The sequence below is a fragment of the Grampus griseus genome (assembly GCF_964374135.1).
Source record: "Grampus griseus genome assembly, chromosome: 12".
NCBI classification, from domain to species: domain Eukaryota; kingdom Metazoa; phylum Chordata; class Mammalia; order Artiodactyla; family Delphinidae; genus Grampus; species Grampus griseus.
The window spans coordinates 62,194,338-62,209,329 of NC_139006.1; the positions used below are offsets into that span (position 1 = coordinate 62,194,338).

At 45.7% G+C, this 14,992-nt stretch overlaps 1 protein-coding gene across 4 annotated transcripts in view; it reads right to left on the reverse strand.

The window, feature by feature from the left end:
- Window positions 1-14,992, reverse strand: part of LOXHD1 (lipoxygenase homology PLAT domains 1) — a gene marked incomplete at both ends in the record, with an annotated part of 202,517 nt that overhangs the window by 22,389 nt on the left and 165,136 nt on the right. For all 4 annotated transcript variants that reach the window (XM_082668196.1, XM_082668195.1, XM_082668194.1 and 1 more), the window contains 3 exons: window positions 7,838-8,023; window positions 9,592-9,766; window positions 10,690-10,807. In XM_082668196.1, the coding sequence (XP_082524322.1) occupies window positions 7,838-8,023; window positions 9,592-9,766; window positions 10,690-10,807 (479 nt within the window). The remainder of the gene's footprint in view (window positions 1-7,837; window positions 8,024-9,591; window positions 9,767-10,689; window positions 10,808-14,992) is intronic.

Below are 14,992 nucleotides of genomic sequence, written 5' to 3' on the forward strand. Positions count from 1 at the left end.
CAAGTCTGAAAACAAGGTGTCAGTGGGGAATGATCCTTCTGAAGACTCCAAGAAAGAATCCTCCTGGCCTCTTCCTAGCTCTGGGTAGCTCCTGGCAATCGCTGGCATTCAATGTCTTTGAGCTCTGTTCTCTATTTCCGGTCTCTGCCTCTATCTTCACGTGGACTTCTCCATATGTCTCTTTGTGTCCTCTCATCTTCTTATAGGAACAGAAGTCATTGGATTTAGGAACCACCCTAAATCCAGGATGATTTCATCTCAAAATCCTTAACTAATAAAGGCCCTATCTGCAATTAAGGTCACATTCTGAGGTTCTAAGTGGCCAAGAATTCAGGGGGAACATTTGACCCACTAAATCTGCCTTTGGAGAATTACAAATGCTTTGAAGGAGTGTCTGATAGAATGTGCTACATCTGGAGCTTCTCAAACACAGAGAGGAGAAAGGTATTTCCCTGGGAGTCCAGAAAAGGATGGCATTTGGAGTCATCCATTTAGGCTTAAGAAGCTGCTACAAGCTGATGTTTGACATGAATTTAGTTATTTGTTCACATAATTATTAAATAGCTACTAAGTGCAAGGCACTGAGAATTCAAAGTTGAATCAAACAAGTTAGAGACCTACTGTTTAGAGATTCAAAATCTGCCAGTCGTAATTGGCAAGGCAATTACAATTCAGCACAGTAAGCGCTATGAATAGAGTTATAAACAGAACAGTTCGGGAGCATCGAGTAAGGAGCATCTAATTTCATTTCATGTAAAAAGTGGTAGTTAATCTGGAGTTTGAAGGATGCATTAGAATTTATCAGGGGAAGAGAATTTCAGGTGAAAACTCATCTCTTAGGTATCTATTTATGAATAACTGTTAGCTTGGCCAAAGATGTAAGTTATTTCATGCCAGGTAAAATTTAAACAAGGGCTGGCCTCGAAGTTCAGAGAGCTAGGAAAGAGAAGAGAGTGAAGAGAAGAGAAAACCTTTTTAATGGAAGTTCATCTTAGAGATTTCTCATTGTTGCAAATTCATATGTACCACGCCATTCACTGGATGGACTGGAACAGTCAGGAATAAAAAGGCAATTCCACTTCATAAAAAGGACAAGAAAACAGAGAGGGTGAAGCTAGGTGAGAAAGTTTCCCTGACAATTTGTGTGTGTGTGGGGGGAGGAGTACTTAGGAGGCAGTGACGAACATTTTTGTCTTATAAACATAAATCCATAAATGACAGAAGGCTCTTTATCTTCCCCTCCTTTTCCCTTGTTACAGTGATTTAAATGTTTGGCTGCATAAAAATATTTCTCACCAAGGGATTCTGGGAATTTGCTAGGGAGAAATAAACATTTTCAATAGTTTAAATTGCTTTGCTATTTGAAAACAAATGTGTTTTCATATTTCCTTTATTAAATTTATGCCCAGGAAACTATGGCATCATGACCCAACACACCACTTCTTGGGATTTCATGACCAGTGAACGATCCTCAACATTACATAGTTCCTCAGACAGGGTCCATCTCCCCAGACACATTCCCCTTTGGAAGTAAAAAAATGTTAAGGCAATCCATTTTCCTCCTCTTTTCTTCCTCCTTCTCCTCTTCCTTCCCTTCTATTATCTAACCTCAGGTTAGAATTCTCAGGAATCTGCTCTCGGCCACTTTTGTTTTTCTCAAGCTGCACTTCCTCCACAAATGCTCTTATCACTCTCATGGCTTCAGTAATGTCTCTGTACTAACAACTCTTAGATCAATATCTCCCAGCTAGTTTTCCTCCTGAGCTCCAGACCCCACTGTTACTAGCTATCACCTCTTAGATGTCTTCCAGACCTTTAAATTAAACATATCAAGATGAAGAAACTCCTCAAGCATCCTCACCATTCTTGCTCAAGTTTCCTTCTTAGCCAGACCTTTAATAAGCTTTCTGCCTTAAATATTTCTCAAATCTTTCTACATTTTCTCCATTCCCCACTGCTACCATCATTGTGCAAAGCATCATTATCTCCCATCATCTCTTAGCCAGTCTTTTGAAGTTTGTTTTCTTTTCCATTTAACCTATCCCCCACAGATACTATGGTAATCTTCCCCATGTGACTACTGTTCTGAGATCCTTTGATGGCTTCTCAGGACAATTAGGATAAAGACCCAATCCTTGACATGGCTTATAATAACTTGCACAGCCTGATTCCAGTCTACTTTCTGGCTCCCAACCCCGTTCCCTATTTTGTAGTCATTCTGAACTCTTCTTTCATTTCTGGAACATATCAATATTTTTTTATATTTCAGGACTTTTATGTTTTCTATTCATTCTGCCTCAAATATGCTTCATTTTTGGTAAACACCACACCTAACCAAATGTCTATTCCTATCAATACTTCAGGTCTTAGCTTAAATATCACCTTTTCAAAGATAGATCCTGTTGAACCTTATTATTTGTGTATTATCCGTATTTACAAATTAACCTACTTGCTAAAATTTATTTGTAACCCTAAAATCAATACTCACAGCGTTTTCACAGTTATTCATGGACATGTGCAGTGGCAAAAATTTTGAGCTGTCTGATGCACATGTTGCCAGCTGAGGTTAAACAAGACGGTGCTCTGCCTCCTTGTTTCAGCTTTCACACTATGAATAAGTGTCCTTTGTTTGGTCTATTTAGTGCTATGGTTTTTTATTTTTACATTTTTATGCTTTTGTTGGTAATTTTGCTGTTTTAAATGTCCCCCAAGCATAGTGCTAGAGAGCTGTCTAGTGTTTCTAAGTGCAACAAGGCTGTGATGTGCCTTACAAAGAAAATAGATTTGTCACTTAATGTTCCTTTAGGCATGAGTTATAGTATTGATGACCATGAATTCACTGTTAATAAATCAAGAACTCCTAGAGAAATGGAAATAAAAACAAAAATAACAAATGGGACCTAATGAAACTTAAAAGCTTTTGCACAGCAAAGGAAACCATAAACAAGACCAAAAGACAACCCTCAGAATGGGAGAAAATATTTGCAAATGAATCAACAAACAAAGGATTAATCTCCAAAATTTACAAGCAGCTCATGCAGTTCAATAACAAAAAAACAAACAACCCAATCCAAAAATGGGCAGAAGACCTAAATAGACATTTCTCCAAAGAAGATGTACAGATGTCCAACAAACACATGAAAGGATGTTCAGCATCACTAATCATTAGAGAAATGCAAATCAAAACTTCAGTGAGGTATCACCTCACACCAGTCAGAATGGCCATCATCAAAAAATCTACAAACAGTAAATGCTGGAGAGGGTGTGGAGAAAAGGGAACCCTCTTGCACTGTTGGTGGGAATGTGAATTGATACAGCCACTATGGAGAACAGTATGGAGGTTCCTTAAAAAACTACAAATAGAACTACCATACGACGCATCAATCCCACTACTGGGCATATACCCTGAGAAAACCATAATTCAAAAAGAGTTATGTACCAAAATGTTCATCGCATCTCTATTTACAATAGCCAGGACATGGAAGCAACCTAAGTGTCCATCAACAGAAGAATGGATAAAGAAGATGTGACACATATATACAATGGAATATTACTCAGCCATAAAAAGAAACGAAATTGAGATATTTGTAGTGAGGTGGATAGACCTAGAGTCTATCATACAGAGTGAAGTAAGTCAGAAGGAAAAAAACAAATACCGTATGCTAACACATATATATGGAATCTAAGAAAAAAAAATGTCATGAAGAACCTAGGGGTAAGACGGGAATAAAGACACAGACCTACTAGAGCATGGACTTGAGGATATGGGGAGGGGGAAGGGTAAGCAGTGACAAAGTGAGAGAGTGGCATGGACTATGAAACGTAAAATAGATAGCTAGTGGGAAGCAGCCACATAGCACAGGGAGATCAGCTAGGTGGTTTGTGACCACCTAGAGGGGTGGGATAGGGAGGGTGGGAGGGAGGGAGATGCAACAGGGAAGAGATATGGGAACATAAGTATATGTATAATTGATTCACTTTGTTATAAAGCAGAAACTAACACACCATTGTAAAGCAATTATGCTCCAATAAAGATGTTAAAAAAATTAATCAAGAATATATATTAGATGAGGTGTCTTTAAACAGGAACACACATAAAACAAAGTTAGGTATTGACTGGTTGATGAAAATGCTGTGACCAGAGGCCTGCAGGAACCTAATCTTGTATTTTCCCTAGGAGCAGTGGTTCAGTGTTTGCAGCAACTTTAGAGGGCAAAACTATTGTGGATAATGAGAATTGGTTACATTTGATTTATTGACTGAAATCAATATAAAAACTTGTTAGGACTTGTTAGGAATCATTAGGACTACAGTAGTAGAGGAACTGAAAGGCTCATGTTGTCTGGGAAGAGGACATGTCAGGTAGGAGGAGAAAAACAAGAAAGGGGGAAACATAGGCATCACTACAGGCAAACATTATCCCTGACTCCTGGAATGCTACTGCTTGACTCTCTGGAACATTTTTCTGAAATATGTGTGCCTTTGCTTTCCTAGGTAGTTTGGAAGGAGGGATACCACACGGAGCAGGAATGCCTAAGAGGACTCTGGAAAGTCTGTGATGAGAAACAGATGGGAATGGAAGGAGAAGGCAGACTTTGAAGGTGTGGTAGCAACAGGAGAAGTCATCCAAGGAACAAAGAACCAGTAGGGTTTCAGATATTTAGTCAGGTGGAGTTAGATAAGATGGAGTTGAAGACAGCAGCCTTTGAAGACAGGAAACAGAGATGAACTCTGATCTTGGATCAGCAATTATCTGTCTATTATTGTTGTGAATTGAGGATGAGACGTATGGTAAGTTGAACCATTTTGGCAAGCTGAGGGAAGTCTATAACAGTCCAGTCTGAAAATAGTCAGCCTCAAAGGTGGGAACCCTAGAAACAGGTGGCAGAGTCCAGAATTGAGAGACGCCAGAGAGAAGTCAGTACCCTGGACAGCTACACAGCTCCAAAGGCTATAGCGTGTTTACCCAGAACTGTGGTATTTGACACGGGCATCCTCAGTCTTTCTGGTCATCCCCTCCACCCTCACAACCCTGTGAGTGAAACCTTCATATTAAAAATGGCCCTGACACTGTCTTCCCTTCTTGGAAAAGGAATGGAGGTCATCATGGTCTACATGAAGTTCTACCCTGCCCAGTTCTCTGACCTGACCAGGAGGTGATCAGGGAGCCCCTTGACCTCTGATCCCATCATGTGGTTGAACCCTAAGGGGATTGTTCGGACTGGCTGGGAATAATATTTCTTCCTTCTCAAGGTTCTAGTCCCTTTGCTTCTCTGTTGCTTCTGAGATAGGGGCTGTGGAAGAACAGAATTAAAGGCCCTGGTATTTCTCAACTCTGTCCTGGGAGTGGGGGAGGGGGTGGAGTCTCAACTAAGCTAAGATTTAGTGAGTCTCCACTGTGCCACAGGCACCTTTGTAGGCAGTTATGAAAATAAATATGAATGAGCCATGGCCCCTGATCTCAAGAGTAATGCCTTGCCAGGGTGTGTTGGCAGTCCCGAGATAAAATGTACTTCCTTCTGATTAGGACAGGGGCACACTTCCCAGGAATATACTTCCTAAACTATGGTTTGCCTCTGGCATGGACACTGCAACAGGAAACCGTATGCATGGATATTAGGGTAGACAAACCCCATCCCCACCCACACTCATCAATCTGGTCTGACAAAACACTCTAATTAGGCTTGTGGTGACACACACATTGGGGCTCAGCGCTTTTACTGAGCCCCTGGCATCTTGCTCAAACACTGAAGTGATTGTCTTGACTAAGTGATCCATCTGTGGCATGGCATGGGCAGCGGCTCATCTTGATCTTATGAACTGTCTGGGGCAGGAGATGATCTTAATAATTTGGCTCTTGTTGTTAAGCCAGACTTTCGACCACCGGCCAACCTTCTACTAGTTCTAAAACAATCATAATGGATGATGAGAGAGTGAGAAAGAATTCAGGGATCTTTGTTTTGTTTCCTTATTGGGAAAGAGTAGAGATTCATTAGGGATATTTTGAGAATATTTTGCAAGTATGTTTCTTTCCATAGACGTATAATGACACTGAATGAACAGGAGAGGAATAAGCATCCCCTTCCACTTTTCTGGAGAAGTCATTCTCCCCCTGTACCCTGACAATAAATATGTATGGGGGAGAAGAGAGGTAGAGGAAGCTGTCCTCATCTCCTCCTCTTCTTTTTTGACCTGTTGGCACAGTGGCTGGTGAGGGTGCAGAATGGAACTGGCAGGATGGGCTGGTATCCCAGAACAAGCATCAGAAGACCTGAATTTGAGTTTTGGCTGTGTCTCTTTCTTGCTGTGTGATTCTGAGTAAGTTGTTCAAACTTCACAGGGCCTCAATATTTCTTGGTTGTAGAAAAGAGAGATAATTCAGTGCTTTTGTTGCAGGAATTCACAAGATTGTTGTAAGGGTCAAATGTTTGTATCTTTCATATTTAACAGAGCACTAGGACCATAGTGAATGCTGTAAATGTTCGCTCAATGAATGACTGCATGCGTACACTGAGATTTGAAAACTGAGGGCTGTGTAAATCTTCATTAGATTATTGCTCTGAAGACTGAGTATTTTCTCTGTGCTTAATAAGAGCTTATCCCATGTTATTGAAAAAATTTTACTGTTTAACCTATGTTAAAGCTGCCAAGTTGGGCTTCATCAGATACCATGACAGACATATTGGTCCTCTGTCAGGATTTGGAAGAAGTAAGGACAAATACAACACTCAGGACGCCTCTGGGCCACTCATGGGGGAAACTCAGGAAAGACTGGAGAAGGATTTGAGTGAATAGCTTTGTTGAGGCCAGTTTCAATGGAAGACAAGAGGGTGAGTTAGAACACACAAATTAAGAAAGTAATGTGTCTCAAGGAGGTGAAATTTAGTATTTAACAACTCTTTTCTAATTATATAATGTGTAACATAAAGACCCAAAGCCAGAAAAAAGTGTTCAGAGTGGCCTGAAGACAACAAAAGGGTAATGAAAAAATTCAGCACAGTTACAGATATGATAAAGTATTCCTTAGGTATTTTGAAGTTAAAAATAAATGTCTTGCTTGGCTTGTAGTCTATCCCATCATTCATATTTATAAGTGAATTTGACTAATTTTAGACTAGCTATTATAAATAAACAAACATAATCCTTTATAGAAAATCCATGGGAAGTGAATTTGGTGATGTAGCCCTTCTTTTCTTAATTTTTATATCTGAACTAAGTAGAATTAATGCCCCAACATAACAGAAAATTAAGAGCTACTCAACACCCCAGGGGGCAGGGGGGGCAGGAGGAACTAAAATTTGCCCAGAAACATTGGCTGTTCTAACTGATGGAACAGTCAAAATGGTGGCAATCGGGCCTCCCTGGTGGCGCAGTGGTTAAGAATCCGCCTGCCAGTGCAGGGGAAACAGGTTCAAGCCCTGGTCCGGGAAGATCCCACATGCCGCGGAGCAACTAAGCCCGTGCGCCACAACTACTGAGCCTGCGCTCTAGAGCCCACGAGCCACAACTACTGAGCCCACGTGGCACAACTACTGAAGCCCGTGTGCCTAGAGCCTGTGCTCTGCAACAACATAAGCCACCGCAATGAGAAGCCTGCGCACTACAATGAAGAGTAGCCCCTATTCGCCGCAACTAGAGAAAGCCTGCGCTCAGCAACAAAGACCCAACGCAGTCAAAAATAAATAAATTTTTAAAAAAAATGGTGGCAATCAACTGCTTTCGGTTCCCTGTCACCCTGGGGTAGAAGGATCCACGTGCTGCCAGGGAGATGGGGTGGGGCTCAGGTGGAGAGCTGAGGTCTGCCCTCCCTCCCACCCTGACCTTGAGCCTGAGCTACCTTTGTTGTCGTGCCAGACCCTCAGCTTGCAGAGGTGGCCCAGGCTCAGCATGTCGGAAAAGTTGAACGTGTCGGTGCTGTTCCGCTCGAACTTGTTCCAGTTGGCAGACTGCTTCAGGGCCAGGGTCCCGCTGTCCCCATTCTCCCCAAAGATGATGATGAACACATTGGCATCGGTGCCCGCTCCTGGGGTGCACAAGACAAGGGCTCTGGGTGCTGGACTTTGTGAATCATAGCTCTCTTGTTCTGGCCTCACTCTCGGGATCCTGGGAGGAGCCAGGGGGGCACATGGGCAAGTTCAGAGTCATCGAGGCCAGGGGTGAGGTCGGAAAGGGCTGGTCAGTGTCATAGGGCTCCCAGGTCTACAACTCTATCCTTCATCTCACCTCTGTGGCTTGTAAATGCTGTTGGGCTAACTGGGATCCTGGTTACCAAGTATGAATGGTTTGGTACAAGAACTCACCTAGTTTGGGGGAAATACACCCATACTTAAACATGTGTCGTGTAGGCTGGCTTTACAGTTTAGAAATAAACTCCCTCCTGTAAAATGTGAAAGTTCCTTGTTCCCAAATCTGCCTCTGGTTGACATTCTACACAGAGCTTCACATCATTTGCTTAAGCCAAATAGAGGTACTGACCCCAGCTGAAAAGAAAAGGCTTCTGGGAGAGGTCATTCCTTGAAGATTTTCTGATACACACCCTGTGGTTAAAAATGTAGTTATTGTTTTCTGAGAGCACATCATGAAGGGATGAGGGACTCGAAAACTGTGAACACTTGGAATTTTAAGCGAAGAGAGTGAAGGCTTCACTCTGAGGAGGAAAGGAAGAAGGGAGGTGCCAAAAAAAACTTTGCCAGCTGTCCTGACCCATCATGTATGCCGGAGATGCTTCATTTCTTTGGCTGAATGCTTCTCTGTTGAAATGTAAGCTACCAGGGCCAACAAGGGGCTCTCTCACCAGCCATTTATAAGTAGTGTGAGTGAGTTTGCCAGATTCCTTGCACCAGCTGCTGGGGAACAGGCTTGGTATAGGGGAGGGGAGGCAGGAGGCATTGCTTTCCTCTCAGCTGCTGGCCTTTGAGCTCGCTTGTACTTTTGCTTGGAAGGCCCCTCCTCTGCTGTCCCCTCTGCCTCACCGGCTTCTGTTTGTCTTTCTGGGCCAGACTTTGGCACCACCTCTGGGAAGCAGTTCCATGACCCTTGCCTCTGATCTCAGGCTGGGTAAGGTGCCCTCCTCTGGGTTCCCAGCACCTGTGCCAACTTCTGTCACAGCCTCGCTGTCTTTGCTGCCCTCGAATGTCAGTCACACACGGGCTCAGGGACTTATCCCATCCTAAGACCCCAGGCCAAAGCTGGCACACAGCAGATGGCGGCCAAGCACAGGGATGTGGGAAGGAACCCAGGGGCATCCAAGATGCATGGCACCTGGGTGAGGGGTGTCAGGAGGCAGCAGGAGGACAGAGGGCCTCTGAGCTAATCTCCTGCACCGTTTTCAGAAGTGCTGACCATACGGCCTGGTAACGTTCTCCCTCACTTCGCTGAGGCAGGAAGGACAGGGCCGAGTCAGTCACTGGGAGGAATACTTTGTTCAGGCAGAAGGTGGCACACTGTGGAAAGGAGCTGGCCTGACTAACTTTTGGAAGACCATCCAGAGAAAAATGTCTTGACCGGAGCCCAGGACCTGAGCCAGAATGTAAGGAGGGGCAGGGTTAGTGGCAGGTGGGTATAGGAGAAGGGAGGGACCCACTGACTCACCCCGGATGTCACTGGTCTTCACTGAGACGGTATAGGAAGTCCACTCCATCATCTCCTCCCCGTCGATGACGGCACACATCTCACACACCAGGGTCTTCTTGCCCTTCCGCTGGGACAGCCAGTCTCCGTAGTAGAACATGGTCAAGTCTCCAGTGTTCATGTTCTTCAGGAGGATCTGGGGGAGAGAGGCCAGCATGGGAAGACCTCCCTCACCTCTGCCAGCTGCCCACCTGCTATGCAGCCCCCTCATCTGGACCCCCGGGACCCATGATCCCAGGCCTGAGACAAGTTCTTCTGATTTAGACTCGAGGCATGAGGAAAGGGTCCTCTCCAGGAAAAGACCATGCCCCGCGGGCCTGGCACAGGGTCTGAAGCCCCTGCCATGACTACCCTCACTTGGGGAGTTGGAAATGGGCAATTCGTCTAAATATATTTCCGAGAGGTGCCCATCACTGTGCATGAGAAATGTTTGCTGAATGAATGACAGAAAAACAGACCAACCAAACCACTGTCAGCCATAGATCCCGGAACTGTGTACCCAAGCTCGCCAGATTGTCCTTGGTGGGAGCACCCTACTGTTGGCTCAAGAAAAATCTGCTAAAGGCTGGACAGGGGAGCAGAGCCTGAGGGGACTTGGGACCGATGGCCTTTGATGGATGAGGGATGAGAGGATGACTCACAGGGGAGCATTGGCCCAAGATGGAAGAAGAGGCAGCCAGCTAACCGTGATCACAGGGGCACCGGAAGCCTCCTTGCCGTCTGCCTAATGTTCCCACCATTGGAGCCTTGCCGCCCCAGCTCCTGCTCCCCTCTCACCCCTCCCAACTCGCTTCCTCCAGGAAGCCCACACCCTGTCTCTGTCGACAGGGCAGGCTGTATTCCCTGGCAGCTGATTCAGTTTTGACTGGACTCAAATAAATAAAACTAGGTTCTCTGATTAATTCACACCAAAGGGCGTATTGATTATCTGGGCCAGGTCTGCATAACAACCCTTTAAGGTGACATTTGCACTTTAACAAGGCCCATTGACAGCCCAAAGGAGCAGGAAGAACGGGTGGGCAGTGGGTGGAAGGGAGGGTGAGGGTCCAGCCATGTTACCCTCTCCAGGAACCACTCGGGCCGGCTGCCCAGGCCATCAATTCGGATCCGCATCTTGGTGAACGGGGCGATGTCCAGAATCTCCATGATGAAGGTGTCATTCTGCTCTCGCTCAAATCTGGGGGTGGAGAGGAGGGGCATGAAGAAGGGAGGCTGGCCATGGTGAGAGGGCGAGGCCATGCCAGAGACCAGATTCAGGGTAAGGAGAGAAGAAGAGGCCTCTCAGCTTCCTGTGACTCCCCACTAGCCTGTCTCTTGCAACCCAGATGTGTTCCCAAAAGACTGGGTTAAGTGAGTTGCTGGTAGATATGGTCCTGATTCAAGAGGTACCAGTTCTGGGTCTTAATCTCATTCTGCTAACCACATGGAACAGTCCCAGCTCCTCTCTGGGACTTGGTTTCCTCATCTGTAGTCTAGGGAAAATGACACTGGCCCGGCAATCTCATAAAACTGTCATGAGGACCAAATGGATGTGAAATCAACTTAAAATGTGAAAAAAATTCCATACCTGCAAGATTTTAAATGAGACTCTATGAGTGACGGGCTGCCACGAATGGTGGGGCAAGTTGTGCACTGCACAACTCTAGATAGTGTTGTTCACATTTTTCTGTACAGAATATGCATAACTGAAGGCAGTGGCCCTAGGTTGGGAAATACTAGTAATAACTGTAAAATGGCAGTTAACATTGCTTTTGTTGCTATTACTATTTTGCTACCGAATGACCACATCATCTCAGAGACACTCTATCTTTATTTCTTACTGCTCTTCCCAGAGTGCTGCATGCAAAATGTGACCATCAGTGCTGACATTGCTCGACTGCTCACTGATCCCAGATGCTGCTGCTGTTAAGCCCCTGGGGGTAACGCAGGTATCACTGAAGATATGACACTGCATGGCAATTTTACGCTTCCTTGAACAAAACGTACTTTTAAAAACAGAGGCCACAGCCAGTGGGAGCTGGGACTGCAAATGCTGCAAACTCAGAACTCACTACCCCTCGTCTTCAAGAGGCCTAATCCCTTTGATAACTTGCTTATGTGCACTTTATGATTATTAGACGTAAAAACACTCTCCCAGAAGTCTGCCCTAAATCCCTCCTGCTCTAGTTTAAACTGTCTGTCCCTCTGGTCACGTGGGAACCGGAAGGCAGTGCTCACAAACTCCCCTGTCAAGCTCATCTCACATAGTGGAGATTCTCTCAAATAATCTTTCAACTCATTGATTCCTTACTCTTGTCAGTGTATAATTTTGCAGAATAAAGGAACTCTAGAAATCTGTGCTTTGTATTTTTTTTTTTAATTTTCACCCTTTGAATTTAGCCAAATATCTCCCTTTTATGGAGATTTTATGGTGGGGCAGGTGTAAGGAAAAAGGGAGAGAGAAATAAGCTTTTCTTTTAGAAAACCAAAGACTGGGTTACAGTTGCCCCCTCACCCTCCATTAAAGGCTAAACCCCAATTACACCTGGATAGACTCCTCTTCTCAGGGTAAAAGGCCTGCATCTGAAAGGAAAGCCCCTCATTGGCCCTTCATTCCTCCACAGCTCACCAGCCACATTTTTCCTGCTGCTCCAAGCCCCTCAAGACATCCCAGTTGACACGAGAGAGAGCCACACACTGAGGGTCCCCCCTGGAGAAGTGGTCAGCCTCTGAGTCAGGTCCCCTTGCCTCTGGCTCAGAAGGATGGGGCTGCCGAAGTGGCCCTGGCTTTGTCCTGCTCATCCACCTGAAGGAGCTCAGCAGCTTTAGCCGCCCCTCACTCCCTTCCTGTCAGCCCTTCTTTCTGTTCTCCACCCCATCAAAGGCTGTCCTTGGGAAACGGCCTAGCGCCCACTCACTCACCAGTCTCTGTGACGGAGGACAGCCTCAGGCCAACCAAACCCGAAGCCTTAGGCTGGAAGGGCCAGTATTTAATGGAAAAGTTTTAGACATTGTTAAGAAGCTGGGGAAGATGTATGGGTAGGGAGCCTGGGGAGGGGGTGGCTGGAAGATAGGGAAGAAGGTTATGGGGCTCAAAGCTAGCCTCCCTGGGGCAGCTGCTCAGGCACTTTGCCTCTCTGCATCTTAGAGGTAGGGCTGAGGCTCCTGGAGTTGGCTGGGATCAGAGGCTCACCTGTAGCTTCATGTTAGACCCAGCTCCTTCCAGTACCAGTGGCCATCTAGCCCATGCTGCATCCCACAGCAACTGGGGGCAGCTCTGTCCCTCTAAGGACAGCATTGGCCAACCCTTAATAAGTCGGTCCCAGCTCTGTCCCAAGAGCCGATTGTTTAATTGTCAACAGTTTGGCCAACCTCAGTGCCTCTACTGTCTCCCTTCCCCAGGCCCTTGCAGTAGCCACCAGACCTCTGTTCGCCAGGCCCGAAGTGCTCATCAGCACAATGTTAGAGAATAAGTTTGTGTTGTTTTAAGCCACTAGGTTTGTAGTAAATTTTTATCATAACCTCGGGAAACTAATACAGACCCAAGTGGCAAGAATGTGCACTTCGGGACTGTAGGGGGCGCAGATGAGAGACCCAGCACAGAGAGAACTCCAGGCATTGGTGAGTAGCAGCAGGACTGCCTCAGCGGTGGTGTAGGTGTCCACAGGTGCTGATGTAACTGAGGGGTAAAAGGCAGAGCCCACAGGCCCTGGCTCCTCTGAACCGGGCTCCTCAGGGACCAATAAGATCATTGAACTTGCTGTGCACCAGGGAGCTGCATCAACCCATCTGCCTCCATATCTCATGAGCATCCTTGCCCTGGTTTGAGAGTAGATCAAAGTTAAAGAAATCTCAAACAGATTCTAAATCTCTACCATCCTCAAATGCCATGATCAGGCCCAGCACATGTTCGAACCTTCCAGTGTCCTTTTAAAGGGCAGCCTCTGAGTTGAAGATGATGTGTCAAGAGGGGTCACCCAGCAGCGGGTGCTAGGACTTCCCAACTGCCTGATCTTTGAAAGGCACCGGTCCCTGCAACTCAGCCCGCTTGCCTCTTCTCTCAGACTACCACCATTCCCACTCAGCCCTGAGACCTCCCTCCAAGCCTGACCAACTCCAGGAGCCTCCCCACCAGCTCCCCTGCCCAGGAAGTCCCCAAAGACGGGCCCTTTCCATTCTCAGAGCTTTATCACTAACCAGGCAGTGTGAGATCTAAGTGAGAAAGATATGAGGGAAAGATTCAAAACTTACAAGCTATTACAAGCTAAGCCCAGGCCACCGTCACTAGTGGCTCCCAAATGCCTCCTGAAGTGGCAATTGGAAAGCCATCTGGGCTCTGCCCTCCGTTTGCGTTCTCTTGAGCTGAGTCTCTTTTCATCTTCTTTGCACTAAGGGTTAGTGGAAGCCAGGGGGCCATCCCGAAGGGCAAAGCCAACAGAACTCTGAGAATCTGGTTTGCTTCCAGACCAAAGAATTTCCCAGTTCCTGGTGTCTCCACTGGGCCTAGGAATGATTCCTTACAGGCACTTACTTCCCTCTAGAGAAAAACCACATCTATTTGCCTAAAAATAGCCCCTACATCCATTAGAAACTAATTGCCTCAAGTTCCACTGTTAGACAGTCACTCCTTGGGTTTAAGCATTACCTTTTGAGGGCATCATTTTTTTGAATGCCACATGCATTCACGACCATCTCACTGTGAATTAATTTACCAGAACAGTTTCCCCCAAAGTGGCAAGATGACAAGTTGGGAACTTTAGCTGGGGAGTGGGGTTGAGGGAATTGCTATCAAATTTGGCCTCTGCGTATAGCATTTTACGACAGGGGCGCTGCAGCAGGCAAACCTACACAATGCTTTCTGTGTGACACATGCACGTTTCTGCCTCCATCCTGGTCACACGCCATTTCTTGGGAAAGGCTCCCTTGCACAACACTAAACTGTGTGCACGACACAAGCCCAGTGGGTCTTACAATCCAAGTCCCTGAGTCAAGATGCTGACCCCTATAATGAGGATTCCAAGACACAGGCTGAACTTCGGGCCACTTGCAAATGCAATGAAGCAAAATATGTCTTGGGTAAGAGCCCTGAGCTTGCCCTCCAGAATAATTAAGAAATGATGGCTCTCTTCAAAGAATAAATCTTAATTTGGAAAACCAAAATTCTTTAACAAGGTGCCTCGAAGCATTTGCAATATGGTATAATTTTCAAGCAACATTTTTGGAATTTAGATACTACCAGAAAGGAGGTATCTATCTTTCCCACCAGCAACTGTGTCTGCGTGTGTCTATAAAATAAGGTGGAACGTAGGCGTCGGATAATTAATCCGAGAAATTCCAGGAATCTGGGGGCGGGGTGGAGACTAGGGTCAAAGTATAGCGGTAA